Genomic DNA, 22,301 nt, shown 5'->3' with positions numbered 1-22,301 from the left:
CTCCCTTGTATCATTACTTGTGACAATCATATCATTCACATATATGATGAGTCCTCTTATGTCCTCCATCTTTATGCTTGATGAATAAAGTGTGATTAGAATTTCCCTGTCGGTATCCATACTTTTTCATCGCCTGAGTGAATTTTCCAAACAATGCTTTAGGTGACTGCTTAAGACCGTATAGCGCATTCCGAAGTCTGCATACCTTCCCATTAGAGTTTGCAATGCTGTACCCTGGTGGAAAGTCCATGTATACCTCTTCCTCTAAGTCTCCATGTAAGAAAGCATTTTTTACGTCAGACTATCTCAGAGGCCAATCAAAGTTAGCGGCCAGAGACAACAAAACTCTAATGGTTTTCATCTTCGCGACCGACGCAAAGGTTTCCTGGTAATTAACACCAAAAGTCTATTTATATCCTTGTGCCACCAATCTTGCCTTGTATCTATCAATAGTTCCATCTGCCTTGTGTTTAATGGCAAATACCCATTTACACCCTACCGATTTTTTACCCTTGGGGAGCGGCACCAATGTCCATATTTTATTCTTCTGTAAAGCCTCAATTTCCACCAGCACTGCCTTTGTCCATTTTGGATCCTTCAAGGCGTATTCAACTCTTGTGGGTATTTTTATATCTTCCATTTGTTGGACGAATGCACAGTAACTCAGCGAGAGCCTATGAGTAGAAACATAGTGTGTAATTGAATATCACTCATTTCCCTCCAGAGAGTACCTGTCAGGGCGTTTTCCTCGATTTTCTCTAGAAGGCAACACATAAACAGGTTTAATTATTTCTGAGTTAGTACTTACCTTAGGAATATTTGGTTGATCTTGGATGGGTACTTGAGAAATAAGTGGAGAGGGGATATTGTATACACATTTCACCGATCCAGCAGTTGGCCTACGCTCACTAGGGTTGTTCAAGGATACGGCAGTGGTTGGCCCACTTTCTAATGCAGTAGTTGTCGCTAGCCCACTTAGGTTGTCCTTGGTGCTCTCATTAATTAGTTCATCTCGGCCCTATGTCCAATAACTAGCTCATCTGGGCTCTCGACCATTAGTCTTTTTTCTCTTTTTTCTTTTTCTTACCTCTCAGCCACTTGGTCTTCTGGGCTTTCTATTTGTTCATCAACCAGCCTACTTGGGCGTTCTTCATGTGCTGCTACGATAGGCACATCAAACCAACCATAGTCCTCACTTGTTACTATCTCCCCTTGAGGAGTATGGTTGGGAGTAAAAAACAATTCATCCTCGGAGAAAGTTACATCTATAATGATGTACATATGCCGAGTAGGCAGATGATAACACCGGTAGCCATTTTGTTGTGGACTAAGGCAAAACAAAAACACACCGAACTGCACACGGATCAAGCTTGCTTCATTGGTTCTTGTGGAGATAGACATAAGCGACACACCCAAAAACTTGTGGTTCCAGTTGAAGAGTGGAGGGAAGCATAACATGGTTTGTAAGCACGTTCAAGGGAGTTCGAAAATAGAGAACTCGAGATGGCATGCGATTCATAAGATAAACGGCATAAGTTACTGCATTTATCTAATATGTCTTGGGTACACATGCACCGATTAAGAGTGCTCGGGTAGTCTCGAGGATATGACAATTCTTTCTTTCTGCAACTCTTTTTTGTTGTGGAGTCTGAGGACAAGTAGTTTCATGAAGGATACCGTGTTCTTTAAAGAATGGAGAAAGATCTTGATTAACATATTCATCGCCATTGTCAGATTTGCCAAACCTTCACAGGAAGTGAGTATTGGTTGCAAACCATGGAATAGAACATCTTGAAGATTTCACTCACATCACTTTTATTTTTCATAAGATACAACCATGTCATCCGGTACAATCATCAACGAATGTCACAAACCAACGTATACCATGTTGAGTAGTAACTGGAGATGGCCTCCACACATCAGAATGAATCAACTCAAAAGGTATTGTGGTTTTATTAAAACTTGGAGAAAAAGAAGCATGATGACTTTTGGCTAAGGTGAAAGTATTACACTTTATGGAAGAGTATGAAATATTATTAAATAACGACGGAAGTAATTTTCTCAAATATCCAAATGAAGCATGACCTAGTCGACGATGCCACAACTGAACAGTTTTCATCCTTCCACTGCTATAACTTTGAACTTGATGAACACATCTTGACGCAACATCATCCACATAGGACAACCCATTCCTCTTAGTACCATGTCCAATGATCGTCTGAGTCTGAATATCCTGAAGTAGACAGAAAGTGGGAAACATTAGCACAACACAGTTTAATTGCTTAATGACTTGGCTCACAGATAATAAATTATTGGGGAGTGCGGGTACAAGCAAACAATTTTGTAACCCGCCCCTGTAACCGGCGTAATACACCCGTTTGCCCTGATAATACTATTCCTTGGTGGTGGTACCATCAAGTTGAATGGTGTTAAAGCACTTTTATATTCCAAGGATAGATTTTAATCGAAGAAGCATGCTCCGTACCGTATCCAATGAGTCATCGAGTCCCCCAAGAAAGTCGTACACCCTATCTTTTTGAAGATCTTCCTTCCTGCTTTTCAAGTCGGCTGCAGACACCATCTTGTTGGGACGTCGTTTGTCCATCTCCTGCCACACACTTTTCAGTTCTGCAAAATAGATGTTCACTGGATGTCCATTCTGCTTTGTTCTTGTTGCCTTGCATCGTAGCTCATAATATTGGGACTTGTCTGCCCCGTCATAGAACATCTGACTAACACTCTCCCAAATATCATGTGTCGTTGGTAACTCAATGAATAGCCCTAACAAATGTGGTTCCATAGTTTTTAGCAACCATCCTCTGACGATTGCATCCGCAGTATGCCACGAGATAACCCATCTTTTTTAATCTTTCCGCGTGAACTTCCATCATCTTCAACCAAATTTTATAGTTCGAATCGTTGAGTTTGAATCCAAACGGTACGGCACTCAGACTTGGAGATTCGTTTGTACTAAGAGCCGAAGCCCCCATAGGTTGCAGCCATCACAACAGCAAAGTGTCTTTTTTATGTTTTTGATTTGGGGTGTTCTGCAAGTGAGTCCTTTGTCTCAGGGCACAGCAGCACACACAGATAATAGGCTTAGGATTGGAGAAAGATACGAGGCTGAAAACCTGGCTCTGATGCCAAGATAACTTTGATTGATTCTTATTTTTTTTCTCTCCAATATGGAGGCAATGTATATACATCCACACCTTGCGGTACAAGGAATAATAATAAAAGAGTTTATCCTAAACTTGGAAGGAATCCCTTCAATCTAGGAAACCAAATTACATTCCAATGCTGCTTGATTTATGACTCACACATCAACACCTTTGAGTTATTTCTTGGGAGTTGAAGCCACATATGTTGGTGATCACTTGCACCTAACGCAGACCAATATCTGCCCTAGACTTGTTAGCACGCACAAAGTTTACAGATGCCAAACCGATTTCTACTCCAATCCCTGCAGGTCACAAATTGAGTGCTTATGTTGTTGATCCATACAAAAATCCAGAACAGTGCAGAAGTGTCGTTGGAGCCCTACAGTATTTAACAATTACTAGACTTGATCTCTCCTATGCTGTGAATCAAGTGTGCCAATTTATGCATTCACCTAAGGATACTCATTGGATGGTAGTGAAACGCATCTTGCGTTACTTGAAAGCAACTTACAATTATGGTTTTGTATACAAACATGGAGGAATGCAGTTAAACGCATTCTCCGACGCAGATTATGCAGGTGATCTGGATACCCGTCATTCCATTGGAGGTTTCTGTGTTTATTTGGGACAAAACTTAATCTCATGGAGCTCGAAGAAACAGAAGACAGTCTCTAGGTCAAGTATAGGAGCCAAGTATAGGCAACTGGCCTACACAGCAGCATAATTGTCTTGGGTTAAGGTTGGTGTTCAAAGATCTTCACTTGCATCTTTTGAGACCACAAATATGGTGTGATAATGTTTCCTCAATCACCTTAACCTCTAATCCAGTTTTCCATTTCCGAACAAAACACTTGCAGGTTGATTATCACTATGTCCGCGAAAAGGTGATTCGACGAGAGCTTTGGGTCAATTTCATTTGTTCTCAAGATCAAATTGCAGATTTGTTTACGAAGAAATTTGTCTTCATCACGTTTCAAGCTCTTGGTATCCAAGCTTCCAGTTGTTGCACGACCTGTCAGCTTGCCGGGGGATGTTAGACCGACTCAGGCTTACCCACAATCCAGCTCATGTTTGAATTCTTCAAACTCATTTGTTAGTCATTCTAGATTGCAATCCTTATCGGAGGATAAGTCTGTTAGGCCTAGGTCTCATTTGAATGTTTAAAGTGTGATTGCTGTTGTAATATTTGAAATTCAAAATGTCAGCGTAAATAGGGTTCTTGAAAACCCCCGGTGTAATCTACGATTGAGTATAAATATATGCAACCCAGCATATTGCAGGTATGCATAACTGAACTGAAAAACTCGTGTTCTAAGTGTTACAGAGAGATCAGAATTGCATGACTTTTAAGTGGCTCACAACCTGTAAGTGCAACAAATTTATAGACGACATAATGGATAAAATTTGAAGTAAAAACATAATGGATAAATCATTCTGAAAAGAGAAAATGGAATGCTTAGTTGGGAAAAAGCGTGGAGATGAATCATATCTGCCCACAACTCATAACTACTCATTTGTTTCATATATATACATGACTCCTTATAAAGATATCGATGGTAAAACCCGAAACACCGACATAGGGTGCTCTTCTAAAGAATTATTTCACACATTAAGACAGATAGGGAGCAAAAACGAATAAGAACGCCATGTTTGAGTTCAGAAACAAGCTGAAGTCGCTTCAGTATGGTTTTCCCCAACAATCAGTTGGGCTTTTGTTTCCTCTTTCTTCTTTGCTTCGACCTCTTTGAGGTCCAAGAAGCTCGGCTGATTGGTCGATGACAATAACCGTGCCCACATTCTGTCAGTTATGACAACCTTGTTCTGCCCCTGGGTCACCCGCTGTGCATGAAAGAACAATCAACTTGAGCATACGACTCAATCACAAATAATGACAATTGATGGCGTATTAATTTTTATAGGGGAATGTACATGAAAAGAGAGTTCTCATGCACGTCAAATAAATAGAAATTCAATTTTGCTTCATATTTCTTGTCGTATTGGCGTATTAATTTTTATAGGGGAATGTAACAGCCGAGTTTTCCCACTTCTGAATCATATGCTTCCCTTCTTTTACTGAAACCAAGAGTAACTTACATGGAACGGAATGTAAGCATGCCTTCCGTTAACAGGGCCGACAGTGAATCCCGTGTATCCAGCCATCGCACCATGAATGGCACTGTGAGCAAGGAGGGTGCAATATACATTATCAGATGCATTGCTTGGAATTGCACGGATCATGTAAGTGGGATCTGCCAGAAATGCACAGCTATTGTTAGGTTATATAAGTTGTTCCACCCGGCTGTATGATGAATATCCGTAGAAGCAGACAATAAAAACCAATACTCCACAATCCCATGAAACACAATGCTTCAGTAAGACGAACCTATGTATTTGAGATTTATAGTCATCTTTCCTTGTTTCAAGAAGTGATCCTACAAGAACATAATTAAAACCAATATACATGGTAAGAAGTGGCATACCCAGAGTCAAGTCACTCAAAATTGTTACGATAAACAATAGCATATGATGTCGACATCATCAAACAAGTAGGCCAATTGCTTTTCATATGTTGTATAAGACCTTGAAATTTTCAAATTTGACAAAGGATGCAAGCAAATCCTCAGAGCACCACCTTCTGGTTATACTAGGACTACTTTTTGGCTGACAAAGAAAAAGGGACTGATCGGAAACTGACAATTTATTTGCTTAAGATTAAAAGCGTTTTCTAATGGGCGGGCAGTAATATCCAAAGGGAAAAAGGCTACGGACATGCTTACAACAGAAAAAGTACAAAAAACAGACAACCCCACAAACAAGGGAGGGGGAACAACATTTCTGACATCAGGCATAGAAATAATGCTGGCATCTTACCCTAATATTTTGCGACAACCACAGACCAACATCTTGGAGAAGCTTATTTCCGGAAGCATCCTGCTGATTCATGCTTTCAGAAAGAAGCTCTTGTCCTGCACCTTCGGCTATTACTATAACCATGTGACCATTCTCCTTCAGTCTTCTTTCAATATATTCATAAAGTCCACCTGGTCCTTCCAGATAGAAAGGTGATTCTGGAATCAGACAACAGTCTACGTCTCGGCTAGCAAGAGTAGCATACATTGCTATGAATCCTGTGTGACAAGAGAGATTCAGAATAAGTACTACGTAACAGTGACTATTCTACGGTCTACCACACAGAGTCTCGTCAATGGATGTACATAGTCACTGGCAAAGGAAATTGAAACCCATGTACACATCTAGTCGATATGCAGAGGGCACAGTTAGTACACGTGGTTACAAGTTGTACAGGTTCAGGGAGAATCAAATCAATTGGAGAAATAAGAGAGCATCAAGTGGCATAAAATCATCACATTGGAAGCCTATTTTCACATTATCTTCTGTGTTTTACTCTAAAATTAAATAATTTTAAGATTATAGAGAAATACACTTTACCACTATTGCGGCCCATTAACTTGACGACGCCAATACCATTCTCAATGCTTCCTGCTTCAACATGGGCTGCACTAATGGCTCGCTGAGCCTCCTCAACAGCAGTGTCAAAACCAAAAGATTTGTCTATAACCTAAATAAAAGCATGGAATCCAAAATTAAGACTGCTTCCAAGAGTGAATGCTATATTTAGATCAAATACATCAGACAAGTCATGCATGGGATAAGGGAGTACCGGAATGTCATTATCGATGGTTTTTGGAATTCCTGCCACCGCTACTTTGAGGCCACGCCTCCTGATTTCCTGCATAGAATAATGGCGGGTAAATAACTCATATTGCGCTCAACTTACTTATAATTTCATCCCATGTTGTTGTCCAACACACTCAATGTTGTTGAATCTTCCAAACTCCTTGTTCCCGAGTACCACACCAAACTGAATTACCTCAAAAATCGCTGAAGCTCCTCTCTGAGTTCCGTCTCCCCCAAGTATATAAACCTGACGTGCATAAACAGAGGTAAGTCTATGCACAAAAGTTTTTTGGAGAAAGCAAAGCCAACATAAAATGAAATCTGAAAATCTAGAGTAAGATAATTAATATTGACCTGATTAATTCCTCTGTCCTGGATGCTGTCCACAATCTTTGAGGCATCATGCCCGCCTCGTGATGTCCCAAGGATGGTGCCACCACGTTTATGGATGTCATTCACAACCTTTGGCGTTAAGGGGATTGTATTTCTGGCATAAAACCCTCTGTATCCACCCTGCATGGAGAAAATTTACTTCCTTAGTTCATGACATTGTTTAATTCATGCACCCTTACACATTTTACTATCATAATACGAAAACGGAGGTTGAAATTGTCCTTGAAAATATGTCCAATATGCCTTACCTCTATTCCGAGAATTCTTTTGACACCATACATGTGGTTCAGCCCGCATACTATTTCTCTAATAACTGTATTCAGTCCTGGACATAGACCACCACATGTCACTATACACGCATGCACTTCACTTGACTCAAAATACACCTGAGAAATAACCAATTGCACGTCATTTGTCTGGAATATATAATACAAGGACAATAAATAGAGTGAAAAACTAGGAATTTAAAACCTTCTGACGTGGTCCAGATCGTCGAAAGTGCATCCCCCTTGGACTATCCTTGTGGACAACAATCTATACAAAGAAAAACGTCATTTGCGTAAAATATATACTAGAAGAATGAATACATTGTTAATAGACCAAGCACTGAATATTACTCACCTTTTGGGCAACGGTATCATCCGCATTAACGAAATACTGCCTGGTCAATAGCAAGATCAATTTTGCAAATTATCAAGATCATAACGAAATGAGTCGAACCAAATGCATTTGCTGTAAATGTGAAGCAAAGTAGCTGAAAGAGTTAAACTTACTTGACAACCGAATAGGAGGGATTGTCTTGTAATGGATTGTGATACGTCTGCAAATTGCCACAAAACATATGAAACTGCGTGTTAGATTTCGTTTCCCCTTGCAGCAAAACAATCAAGATAGGATTATCATATCAAAATTCATGTCAAGTTGATACACTTCAAAGCACTCTTAGCAAAATACTACTGAATTGTTATTCACGGGTAATTAAGGATTGGTTTCAAAAATATTTTTACCAAACGCACTTTCAATCATTTTTTAAAGAACTTCCTATCGAGCCCAAAGCTTTTCACTCTTCCACATGCACTCCAAACACGCTCTAATTGTCATCACTTTTTTTCAGTAAATCAATTCTACAACAAAATAATGTTAGATTAATAGTTTAACAATATCCTCTTAGCGTTTGAATCTCAGAGTTTGCAATCAATTTATTCCCCAACCTATTAGAGTACATATTTCGTTGTATAAATACAACGATATCCTCTTAGAAAACTTCATAAAAATAAAAAAATATACTCCAGCACCCCATTTCTATTTACTGAAGCAACAATTAAATCTCAATAAATAAATTGCATAGAAAATTAGATTAGTTAAAACTTAAAACGCAACTTAAACAAGTTCCAGAAAGAACAAAAAAAACAAATCAGAGCTCTTGGTACTGGATTCAGACATTCAGTCATCCCAAAACGCCGCATTTCAGTTACCACCTAACACGAACAAAAAAAAACAAAAAAACACCCAACCGCCACCGCAACACCGAACATGCAAATCACCAACCAGAAGAAGAAAAACGGATTTGGATCCACGCCGGATCCCCTTCCTGTCTAAGATCAACTAATCCGAACTGTTGATAAAAAAATCGTGCGATTCCAACCAAATGTTTTTTATATTTTTAAAAAGAAAATATTATCGTTTTCCTTGAAAAAAAAAAATACAAAATTATGACTGCACGAATTTTTATCAACTGTTCGTGCTCGTTGATCTCTAAGATTCTTAGGAAGGAGATCTGGGGAGGATCCAAATCCAAGAAAAACAACAACAAGAGGAAGAACGCATGTTTTTTTAGCAGCTACAATTATTAGATTGTTATTTTCTCAACCAAAAAAAAAAAAAAACAATATAAGTATATATACAAGTAGCATATACAACATTGTAACACTGATAAACTGAGTAGTTTTTTCTGATCATCCAAACAGAGCATTAAGAAAGAGAGAAGTATAAGTAGTAGTGGAGAGAGAGAGAGAGAGAGAGAGAGAGAGATATACTGGGAGATCGGGGATGTAATCAACTAAGTGAGGAACATCTTCGAGGACGTAGCCGCAGGGGCCGGTGGCCATTTTGGGCTCGCAGTTGTCGGAAATTGCCATGCTGCCACTAGAACGGTCGTTAGGAGTGGAGGCAGGGAAATATGGGGTGATCGGGAGTCGTAGGGTAAGAGTTGGTAAGGTCGAAGCAGCGGAACCTGGGACCGGAAATTGCCTTATCTCGAGTACAAAAATGTAATGAGACAACAGGGCGTATTTGTAGTCGTTGATGTTGATTAATCAGACAGTTCCCACGTGTTGACTTGGAAAATTTACTTTTTTTAACTGCGGTTTGTTTAATGTGAATTTCTTGGGGAAGAATTTAGAAGAGTTTCGAAGATTCTAGATCATTTAGTGAATTATTTCCACGTTCAAAACTTGAAATATGTCTAGCAAGGATGGGTTTGTCAATTCACATCCATGTGCCTGCTTTTTCTTGGTCGAAATTTATGTGCCTTCTTATTATATTAATAATGATCGAATTAACTTCTTCTAGAGAGATTGTCATGAAACAAATTTATCATCATTTAAATGGAAAAATGATCTTTGTCAAGATGGAGATGAAGAGGGAGAGGGACGAAGAAAAATTAGGAAGAAAACAGAGGGAAAGGGGTGGAGAAAATTTAGGAAGAAAGATGGGATGAACGGAAAACAATTGGGAATGGAATGATGTTTCTAGAATGAGAAAATAGACAGAAGTAATAATAAAATATTATAAATATTTATTAAATAATATAAAATATTAATAAATATGGATTAAATAATATAATATTTTAATTTGTTATTATTCTGTTCCTTAGTCCTGACACTGCAGCTTAGTCTAGTCTAAGCCAGTCCAACTTAGTTCATGCAGCTAGTTCAGTCCTAAATAGTCCAATGCAACAAACGCACCCTGATAGTCTTTCGCTTTCAGCTTTTAGTATTTAGCATTCTTACTATTTCTAGTTTTTAATTTTACTTTTTTTTTTTTTAAATTAAAAGTAGCTACGAAAGAAGTTTTCAATAAAAAAAAAATTAAAATTAAGCAGTTGTTAAATGACTCTATAATCTAGATGAGTTAACTACAATAATTATGTGTATCTAAACTACGGATCATTTTTCAAAATGGTGTAATTTTTAAACTACGGATCATTTTTTTTTTTTTAGTCCAGAAACAGCTTTTTTGCTCCAACCCTTATGATCTAAATTTTTTAGCCTGAGATTATTAAAGAATACATTTAGGCTAATTTTTTTTCTTTTAAAGTAATTTAAAAAAATAAAATAAAATAATGTATACTATCATAATTTAATTTTATGAACATTTTAACCTAAAAATATTTAAGTTCCGATAAATATTGAAAAATCACTAAATTTGGTTGAATTTTGAGTTAAATAATTTTTTAAATAATTTTAGCCGTTGGATTTGAATTTGGGCTGTTAGATCTTTTTTTTACCGTTATATTTGGTTATATTTGATCACAGCCGTTGGATTCAATAAATCCTGGGAGACATGCCTATGTGGGTAAAGTCTCGCTGGTGGTGCCCACACTATTTTCTAGGCTAAATCTTGGGGGAGTTAGGCTTTTGTTTGGCTTTTAGCCCACATATTTAGCATGAGTTGGATTGGGTTGGGTTTTGAGTTGGGTTGGAGGAAGTGTAACATCCCACATCGCCTAGGGGAGTGATCCTTATATGTATATTCCCATATCTACCTAGCACGAGGCCTTTTGGGAACTCATTGGCTTCGGGTTCCATGGGAACTCCGAAGTTAAGCGAGTAGCGTGCGAGAGCATTTCCAGGATGGGTGACCCATCGGGAAGTTCTCGTGTGAGTTCCCAGAAACAAAACCGTGAGGGCGTGGTTGGGGTCCAAAGTGGACAATATCATGCTATGGTGGTGGAGCGGGCCCTGGAAGTGGTCCCGCCCGAGGCGGGATGTGACAATTGGTATCAGAGCCTAACCCTGGCCGTGGTGTGCCGACGAGGACGTCGGGCCCCTAAGACCATCTCCAATGGTTGGGTTAAAAGCCAAATATTTTAGCCCGGAAAATTTAGCTTTTAGCCCAGAAACAACTTTTTTGCTCCAACTATTCTAGTCTAAAATTTTAGCCCGGGATTATTAAAGAATGAACTTAGGCTATTTTTTTTTGTTAAATTAATTTTTTTAAAAAAAAAATAAATATGTAGACTATCGTAAATTAATTTTATTAACATTTTAATCTAAAAAAATTTAAATTCCGATAAATATTGGGTGAAGTCCATTCCGATTTCTGGGCTAAATTTTGGGGGGAATTTGGCCTTGGTTTAGCATTTAGCATTTAGCCCAAATTTTCCCCTTGGGTTGGAGTGGGTTTGGGTGGAAATTTTGGGGGGTAATTTGGCTTTTAGCCCACCATTGGAGTTGGTCTATGGGGGGTGGATTGTAACATCCCACATCGTCCAAGGGAGTGATCCTTATATGTATATTTCCATCTCTACCTAGCACGAGGCTTTTTGGGAACTCATTGGCTTTGGGTTCCATGGGAACTTCGAAGTTAAGTGAGTAGCGCGCGAAAGCATTCCCAAGATGGGTGACCCATCGGGAAGTTCTCGTGTGAGTTTCCAGAAACAAAACCGTTAGGGCGTGGTCGGGGTCCAAAGCGGACAATATTGTGCTACAGTGGTGGAGTGGGCCCTGGAAGTGGTCTTGCCCGGGCCGAGATGTGACAGGGAGAGGGAATAAAACCTAAAAAATAGATTTAGCCTAAGGTTGGGTTTTGTTGTGGAGTCCACACGACATCGAATTTTAACGATTCGAACCATCTATTTTTCAAGTTGCACGTCATAGATCATCTTTGCAAAATATTAGCCAAATTGGAAATATTTAAGACATCTAATTGGGTTCAAAAAAATTAACGAATACTTTGTTATGTAAGAAACAATGAAATTTTATCTTGATAATTAAATAGGCAAATGATTTTAGATTCAATTGAATTTTTGCAAGGATGATCTATGAATCAAGACTTACAAACTAGACATTTCGGATTGGTGAAGTTCGATGTAAAGTGGATCCCACACTTAGTCCCCATTTTTGGAAAAAAAATGGGAATCCCTTTGCATAAAATGTCTGTCTAAACTACATATTAATAGAATTCTCTTTGTCAACCAAAAGAGGGTAAAAAAGATTGTTTAGTCTTCTATCACAACAAAAAGTTAAGGGGCAGCAATGTAATTTCACAAAATAAAATTTTGTCATTTTTTGCTTAAGTATCATCTATATGTGATTTTAACATCTCTAATTTAAAAAAAAAAAAAAAAAAAAAAATTAACTTCTCTCTCTCTCCCCACTTCCACATTCTCTCTTAGAGCATCTTCAATGGGAATCCTTATTTAGGGACTTTAATCACCACTTTTGAGGACTTATTTAGGGATTTAAATGGAATCTTTGTGTCCCTAAATAAATATTGCCTCCAATGGAAGAGTTCTTATATTAGAGTCCCTAAATTTGAAGTTTTACGATTTTATGTGATTAGGTACAAATTTTTTGTTTGTGTTAACTAATTTTAATTAATTTAACATTAGGTTGTCGTAAAATATTTTGCTAACATTTGAACCAATATTTTTTTTTTTCAAATTCTGACACACTTTTTTTCTTCAACAAAACGTAACTAAAATGGCTCCATTATTAAACTAATTCATTAGAAAAAAAAATGCAACAATTAAATAGTTCAAATAAATACATTAGCTTATATTAATCAAAAGAAATACATTAATTCAATTGCCTAATGAAAAAATGTTAACTTAATTTGGCAACCATCGAAAAGAGAAAAACCATTTGGAAGCAGCCCAAATGAATATGGCGCTGAATCTGGCCAGAAAAGAAGACGAGAAAAGCTGCGGAATCATTCACTTGATTGGTTTAAAAATCAGTAAAAACATAAAATAGAAGATGCTCTGTAAAAGGTGGAGGAAGAACATACACAAGAAAAAAACCACAATCATACAAATATGAGACGCTCTCTCATAACAATTGAGACAAGAGCTAAGAAATTGTAAATCAGAGGGGTTGCCATCGACCCTAACAAATGTTAGGCCGACGGCAAGGAGAGCTTTAGTTGTGGGATTTGTGTCAGGTAGAAGGAACGAGGTCCGATAAAAATTTAATAATGCGTTTGTGTCAGGCAGATGAAACAAGTTTCGAGAAGCACTTTTAAATTTTTATGCCAAAAAGCATCCTTTTGGACAACAATCTATACAAAGAAAAACATTAAAGAATTAGAAAACCGAAATTGTAAAACGTAGAAGTTTTCGTATCACTAGGAATTTGTGTAAAATATATACTAGAAGAATGAATACATTGTTAATAGACCAAGCACTGAATATTTCTCACCTTTTGGACAACGGTATCATCCGCATTGACGACATACTGCCTGATCAAAAGCAAGATCAATTTTGTGAATTATCAAGAACACTACAAAATGAGTCGTACCAAATGCACTTGCTGTGAATGTAAAGAGTCTAACTTAACAACCGAATAGGAGGGATTGCCTTGTAATGGATTGGGATACGTCTACAAATTGCCATAAAACATAAGAAACTGCGTGTTCGATTTCGTTGCCACTTGCAGCAAAACAATCAAGATAGGATTATCATATCGAAAACTAATTCATATCAAGTCGCCACACCTCAAAGCACTTAACAAAATACTAATGAAAAATCTGATCTTAGAAATTATAGTAACTAATGTTAAGCACAATTTTTAGAAACACACGTAAATATTCATTAAAAATCCAAGCGCTTCCAAGAAAAGCAGTTGGCTCCAAGTGCTTCCTAGAAAAGCGGTTGGAAGTGCTTCATGAAAATCTGCTTCTCCATAAAGCATGTCTACGATCCATAAGCACTTCTAAGTTTTTCTCCATATTTAGTCAGAAGTACTTTTGGTCGGCAAATAAATGACTTGTTTAGAAATGCTTTTAAAATAACTAAAACCGCTTTTAAAGAAAATATTTTTTGGTTTTAAAAATACTTCTGGAGGCACTTTAAGTGCTTTTCTAGAATTCACTTTATTTTTGCTAAGGCTTGGTTCTAAAACCATTGTTACTAAAGCGCTTTCAGTAATTTTAAAAGCACTTCCAAACAAGTCCAAAACTTTTAACTCTTCCAGAAGCACTTCAAATATGCCCTAAATGTAAATATATTGTTGTAAAAAAAAATAAAAAATCGTCTTAGAACAATTAAAATAAAATGACTCCAGCACCCCAGCAACAATTAAATCTCAGTAAACCAAATTACATGAAAAATCAGATCAGTTAAAACTTAACAACTTAAACAAGTTCCAGAAAGAACAAAAAAAAAAAAAAAAAACAAATCAAAGCTCTTTGTACTGGATAACCATATGATTGAGTTAGTTAGAGGTTGTTAGTGAAGGTATATGGGTCTTTTGCAATAGACTTAATGACTATAAAAAAGGAAGTTGTAGAGATCATTTTCTGTAGAGTTGTATTTGACTATTGTAATAAATACAGAGAGCATTTCCTTCATCTTCTTTCCTTGTTCATCTTTCTGTAGAGTTGTATTCGACTATTGTAATAAATACAGAGAGCATTTCCTTCATCTTCTTTCCTTGTTCTGTAAGAATCCTAATTGGACTCAACTAGTAGTGGTAAAGGTGTGTCAACATGTTTGAAATTATAAATCAGTTAGGGTTTTATATACGTGTAAAACCATGTCCTATAATTGAGGAGTTACATCCATCATGCTTTGCATTTTGAAGCACGTACTAGAACTACTTCCTGCACTACTGGAACTGAAAGCAACGGCTCTATAACCAACCTCCACGATAGATGGAAGTTGGGTAACCTTGCTTTATTTAGAAAGGATTCCCTGCTCACAGAGAAAATGTTCTTTGTTTTTGGGACTATCACCATAAGGACATACAGGTCTCCAAGTGAGTAGAAGAGCCTTTTGCATTGTGTTCATGGCCTCTGCAGGAACAAATTGGTGTTCACTAATCTTGCTGCGTTGTGTTCTAGAGTTTACTGTTAGTTTTAAGGTTAATTCCAACATTTGGTATCAGAGCCATCTAACAAGCCCTAGATCCAATGCATTATTTCCAATCACTCTGAGAATGATTAGATTCATATTTGCTGAGAAAACTTGATATATATAATTCTTTATTTTCCTAACTTAACGAAACTGGTGTGTATATTTATATACATGCACGCTATTTCAAGCATGCATTTCTTGCCATTTGAGGTTGTTAATTGGTAGCATTAAAACTTGTTCAGACTTGTTATATGCATTTGATTGATTTAAATGGCTGATTAATTCTTGTCTTATAAGAATATATTGGTTAAATCTGACATGTAGGTAGCTTGAAATATTGGAGTTCCGTGACTGTAAATAGATCATTCAATCTTGATCAATAAAAGTAAACTGGGTTAATTAGTGGGAGTAGAAGTTCTCTCTTGTGCAGTCATCCCTAGCTTCTACAGGTAGTATTATAATTTTATCTTGTGGTGTTGCTGACAGGTTTCATATACAAGTAATCTTGTTATTAAAGTCTCACTCCAGAACGACATATATGTATATATATATATATATATATATATATATATATATATATATATTGGTAATTAATGGCTTGCTAATGATTTAGACAATTGCAGAGCTATGTATATAGTGTTATGTCGCTAACAGTTTTTTTTTGGGCATCTAATGATTCATCTTGTTAAAGACTCCAATTAAAATAATCTTCACGAAAAAGTGGGATTATCAGGAATTTTATTTGACAAAAACTTAATTGTGGTTTATGGTTGTCATTATTAATGGTTCATGTGTATAAAGTTTTTTCAGACACATGTTGGAAGGCATGATGATAAAGATAACTCATCTCAAAGGTTATTGAAACTAACGGCTTTTGCAGGAGCAACAACCATGATAAAGTATTCTTGAACAAATGTTTATATAATTTTTCACCAAAGTGAGAATTATTAGGAAGTTCTGTTCAAGGTAATTTTTACATGAAATTGTGACTAACAGTTTATAACATGATACTAATCTTTTCAAAGAAAGAAATAATAATTGGTTCAAACTGTGACTCGGTGTATAGTATTTCATGATTCCATAAGGCAACTTTAGTCTCTTGTCCAAAGATGTGATTCAAGTTGGAATGTGAATTTTGTGAAATAGCTATACAAATAAGGATGCGTAATGCATATTTGGCAGTTTATGTTTCTTGCCCGAAGGTGTAACATAAATCTGTTTTTAATATTTAAAGTTGTTTCTCATCTGAGGTTGCGGAGTAGAAGCTATTCTTTGGTTTCATCCATGACTTCTTCAGGTAGGTAATCATTCATCTCTTTACACTTCCAATATGTTGTTCGCTGCTGCACTTTTTGCATATAGGTAATGTCTTCTTGATTACACTATAATACATGTTGATATATAAATAAATATATATATATATATATATATATATATATATATATATATATATTGGCACATAGACATTGGTGTAATGCAATTGTAGCTTAATAATTGAATCATTCCCCACATGATATTTTATTCGATCAATTTCAAAGTGGGTCTCTGCTTTCCCATTTGTTTAATTGTAACACTCCTTTTGCTTTGAGTCGGGTTCCAATTGATAATAGGTTTTGCATAAATAATTATTGATGAACTTAGAAAGCAAAGTAATGAAACATATCAACTATATATATAACAACGACAAAGTTATCACATGCATCAACTAAGCGAAACGCAACGGCTTAGTTGACATTAGGACCAGTGATTTTAAGGTTCTTTGATCAAACTTGCATCTTAATTATAACAAAGGGATCGATGATATTCTTACCCAAAGGTGTAGATCATTATTTTTTGTTCAATTAGGATGGCATAGTATGAATTTATTTCATAAAAGTTTGTGAAAGCCTTGCCCAAAGGTGTTGAAAGTTTTCATGAGGTAACCCATGTAATGTGTGATCAAGAGATCAAGTTCTTTATTTTTATTTACGAATGCTTCTGCTATGAGCCTCATTATAGGCATGTAAGGGACCAATTTTAATGAAAGCATGAGATAGAAAATGTTGTTATATATATTTCTCTTCATGAGAGATGTCGATGCACAGAAATTGCTTGGCAAATTATGTCTTGAATAAAGCTTAATCAATGGCACATATATGGACCATGAAAATGCTTGACATTTTGATATGTTGTACGTATATGTGTCTTCTCCTACAATTCACATTTTCGTGGTCATTGATTGTGTATTTTGTTTGTTATAAATTTATAAGTAATCTATGCTCATAAAGAAATCTATGCTGGCAGGTTCTGATTAGTCCACTTTGCTTGTCTCTTGGTTATTAATAGGACAAACATGACTTCTTAACTTGTTATATGAATAATAAGTGTCTCTGGTTTATTTTACATAACTTGAGGATTAGTCATTTTATGTGTGTGTGTGTGTGTATAAATTAATTATAGTAAATCCTACAGTAATTGGAACTCACTCATGGAATCTTGTTTTGGATTTCTATTCTATTGTGTTTAAAATTTTAAGCAACTAATATGCCGAATTTTGTTGAAACAATAAATTAATGAGTGTTTTGCCCAAGTGAGAGCATAAGTGACGAAATCGTGAGATTCACACTCATTAACTTATTCTAAAGTTATTGAGTTCTAAAAGATTATGAGAGTTGTTCTTTGTGTTGTCCAAATCAAATTGAAAGTAAACTAAAGTTTTTGAAAACATATGTATTAAGTTTCCTTGTATGATGAATGCATGTTTAATATTCAACATCCATATGTGAGAGAACAAATCAGTGATGCCAACCGTACTACTAGCATGCTCTACCATCCAAGTCCTGGAACAATAACTAATGTATGCATGCATATGGCATATGGCATATACCACCATAACATGAATCAAATGGAAAGTCATTATTTCCAACGCAATCAATTTCATGCTGTAAAGCAAGTTTCATCAGTTTCATGCTGTAGAGCAAGGGTTTTATAATTTTGCACCAGAATTTGCTAAAATGTAGTGTAAGGAAGCTCACCCTGATTCAAGCTAGCATGACTCAAGTTGAATTATAATCTTAAAGATGACAACATGGTTAAATTGCGTGACTATATATAATGTATATAAGATGTTTATATGCATTGTCTATCGTCTTTTTCTATTCCGTATGGTTGCATTGGATGGTTACGTGTTGGTCGTTATAAGGAGTGTGAAGCTAATACGAACTAATGTTTGATATCGATACAATTGTGGTCCAGTTGTTTCATACCGTTTGATTGTCTGTGGTATGGTTTTGTGTATCCATCATACATGCTTAAATGAATATCAAGGAAAGATTGGAATATCTTGTGCATGAAAGACTGACACTTTTGTGACTTTTTCATTGACAATGTGATTTCTTGCATGTTAAAGAAACATAAAAGAAAATAAATAAATAAATAAATAAAATTATGTGGTAAGATGCTTTTTGTTAACTAATTATCGTAGTAAGGTTGCTCCCAAAGCATGCATATTTGAGAACTTTATCAAAAGTGTTGTTCTGTAATTAAGTTATGATTAATTAAATTAGTGGGAGTGATAACTTTATATTTGTTTTGCCTTACATCTTGCAAATTATTATGTATTGTACTCTTTCGCCATAAGGGTTCTTTCTGGTTTGATTAAAAGAATATGTGCAATAAATAAACTTGGTGGCCAACTAGTTAGAATAATGGTTAATTGTACTACTTTGTGAAAGTATTTTGGACTTGTGACTTCAATTTTTGAAGTAATAAGGAAGACTGTTATACGGTGATACAGGAGATCAACTTGTGAATATAAGGATGGAGATTATGACTATTCAAATAAGGATCTATACGGCTATTGCACATTCACATAAGGAATAGTTGATATGTCTCTGAAAAGATTTGTTGCATACAGTTTTCTAGAAACGTACCACTATCGTGAAGCTTTATTATTAGTTTCGATATGCGAGATTAGTGGGAGTGTTCAAAGAACATGTAGCAAACATGGGTGTGCGTGATAATTTTGATTCTGTAGGAATGTGGGAGTAAAACATGCTACCGCATGAATTATAACTATTTATTAGTGTTGCTGCGAGTTTGTGTTTCGTTGTCTCATTCAAGCTTATATTCAATTGACACTATGGTTATTGATTCAAACTTATTTAAAGCACTTAAATGTGGCCAATGATTGTTCCAAAGAACATATTGGATAAGTTTGTTTTGTGCAGGAAGCTAGAAATCAACTTGAAGTCCAGTGTTTAAGGATGAAAAGCTCTAAAGATAAGTCTGATTAAAGTGCACTGGACAGATGAGTGTGGAAGGAAAAGGTGTGAGAATTGTAGTGATTACTGAAGTATGGATTGTACATATATACATATGTCATTGACATCATACAGTGCGATTTTGAATATCGTGATTTCAGGGTGCACGCAGTATTGATACATGCATTGTTTTCTGGAGTTCGATTTTCAAATGGTTACTGGTAGATGTGCATAGGATATGGATTGCGTGAAACTCATGGTGATCACTAAGGAATGATTTATAATGAACATGTTGTTTCAAACCACAACTAGTTAACGTCCAAGTGGGAGAATGTAAGAATCCTAATTGGACTCAACTAGTAGTGATAAAGGTGTGTTAACACATTTGAAATTATAAATCAGTTAGGGTTTTATATACGTGTAAAACAATGTCCTATAATTGAGGAGTTACATTCATCATGTTTTGCATTTTGAAGCACGTACTAGAACCACTTCCTCCACTACTGGAACTGAAAGCAATGGCTCTATAACCAACCTCCATGATAGATGGAAGTTGGGTAACCTTGCTTTATTTAAAAAGGATTCCCTGCTCACAGAGAAAATGTTCTTCGTTTTTGGGACTATCACCATAAGGACATACAGGTCTCCAAGTGAGTAAAAGAGCCTTTTGCATCATGTTCATGGCCTCTGCAGGAACGAATTGGTGATCTTTTGTATTCTGCAGGTAAGGTTTCACTAATCTTGCTGCGTTGTGTTCTAGAGTTTACTGTTAGTTTTAGGGTTAATTCCAACATTTTCATGTTTCTGCCATTGTTTCTTCCTTCAATCTTTTATAGATTCATAGGTTAACATGGTATTTCAAAGTAGTTAACATGGTATCAGAGCCACTAGGCTCATGCCATGGATTCTGGTGGTTTCGTTTTTTTTCATTAGATTTCATCGTTTTCATCGTTTTTCATTAGATTTTCTTCGGTGCTTCCGTGATTGTCCAGTAACTTCTTGGCAATCCGCTTCGACTTCGCCTAATAGCTAGTTCCTCCCTGGCTCGGAGACTATTGAGATCAAGATACCATTTTTTTTATATCGAGCGGGTCTTCTGCCTAACCTAAGTATGACAGCTTCCGCCTTTCGAACTCTCTTGAATGACGACGATGTTGGAGGGGCGATTGAAGGTGATGACTTGGCCTTGGAACTTGTCACTGATCGTGGTCTTGATGGAGACGAAGCACCTGATGGCCAACTTCTTCGTGTTGCTGCCATCCATGGCCATGCCTTATTTTTCCCCAAATTGAAGTTTTGATTTGTGATATTTGGAATCAAGACTTGAATGGTTGCTGATCTCCGGTGGGTTTTCTGGGCTTTTTCGCTCAAGAACTGAAGATTCAGGTTTCATATTTCTTTCTGCACTCCAACTGTTTGTTTGATTGTCTCAGTGGAAATTTTTTTATTAATTTGTTCGATTCTAGTGAAGTCTTCCGCTGGTTTGGGTGTTGCTCGAAGATTGGGCGTTTGGCGATCTGAAATAGTGCTATTCGGAGATCTGTTGGTGTGAGTTTCGTGAATCAGGTGATTTTGTTTACTGATTTTGTGTGATGCCTATTCTTTGAAGCTGTGGTGTTTGTTTTGCCTTAATTTTGTAATTTGATTGAAGTAAAGTTTTGGGGTGTGTTGGTTAGAATCTTGATGCGTTGATTTGGGGTTTGTCTTTCCTTGGAGTATCATTCTCTGGGATTTGAGAATATGTTGGGAGTTAAAGTTTGTGCGTTTAAAGAAGAAAGTGTCATTCTTTCTGTGAATCTTGGAGTGTCATTCTCCTTGGTTAATCTTGGTGTTAGTCTCTGTAAAGATTTAGGTAGATCTCAAGAGTGTCATTCTCCTTGGTTGATTTGGTGTCAGTCTTTGTAAAGATTTAGGAGGGGTAATTTGCATATACAGTGAGTGTGTTACTATGGCTTCTTAGTTCAAAGTCGAAAATCTGTTAGGTATGTTAACGATAAAGCTAGATTGTACTTGTGGCTTTCATCATGGCTTCACCAACGGCAAAAGTTGTAGTCTTGTGTGATGATAATGGGGTGAGCAAAGGTTTTGGTCAACAGTTACAAAGGTGTTAATGGGTGCTTTCTTATTTGTAGCAGGTTAATTCTTGAAGCATGGCAGATATCTTGCTCATGTAGTTCTAGATCAATCTCAAATACTTAGCTAGTTCAAACTTCACTTGGTTACTCCAAGTTTAGTTTGAGAGAGGAGTAATAACCATATGATTGAATTAATTAGAGGTTGTTAGTGAGGGTATTTGGATCTTTTGCAATAGGCCTAATGACTATAAAAAAGGAAGTTGTAGAGATCATTTTCTATAGAGTTATATTCGACTATTGTGATAAATATAGAGAGCATTTCCTTCATCTTCTTTTCTTGTTCATCTTTCTGTCATTGTTTCTTTCTTCAATCTTTCATAGATTTATAGGTTAACATGGTATTTCAATGTAGTTAACAACATATTCAATCATACTAAAACGCTGCGTTTCGGTCACCGCCTAATGCGATAAAAAAAGCATCCGCCGCCGCAACACCTAACATGCAAAACACCAAACAGAAGAAGAAGAAGATCGCATGTTTTTTTGGCAGCTACAATAACTAGATTATTATTTTCTCCAAAAAACAAAATCAAACTATATATACAAGTAGCATATATAACACTGTAACACTGATATACTGAGTAGTTTTTTTTCT

General features: G+C 36.3%; 1 protein-coding gene across 1 annotated transcript; it reads right to left on the bottom strand.

The window, feature by feature from the left end:
• Positions 1 to 4,621: 4,621 nt before the first annotated feature.
• Positions 4,622 to 9,499, bottom strand: LOC137708288 (ATP-dependent 6-phosphofructokinase 3-like). Its single transcript, XM_068447332.1, has 13 exons — positions 9,290 to 9,499; positions 8,027 to 8,073; positions 7,875 to 7,914; positions 7,725 to 7,787; positions 7,502 to 7,639; positions 7,215 to 7,373; positions 7,054 to 7,107; positions 6,844 to 6,912; positions 6,612 to 6,741; positions 6,033 to 6,289; positions 5,545 to 5,593; positions 5,256 to 5,410; positions 4,622 to 5,000 (listed from the first exon to the last, which is right to left on the bottom strand). The coding sequence occupies exons 1-13, from the start codon at positions 9,389 to 9,391 to the stop codon at positions 4,818 to 4,820; spliced, it is 1,446 nt and encodes a 481-aa protein (XP_068303433.1). The 5' UTR covers positions 9,392 to 9,499; the 3' UTR covers positions 4,622 to 4,817.
• Between the last annotated feature and the right edge of the window lie 12,802 nt (positions 9,500 to 22,301).

The sequence above is a fragment of the Pyrus communis genome, chromosome 11, assembly GCF_963583255.1.
Source record: "Pyrus communis chromosome 11, drPyrComm1.1, whole genome shotgun sequence".
Taxonomy (NCBI): Eukaryota; Viridiplantae; Streptophyta; class Magnoliopsida; order Rosales; family Rosaceae; genus Pyrus; species Pyrus communis.
Note: the sequence above shows the minus strand (reverse complement) of the source record. Positions and strands in the feature narration are given on the sequence as shown.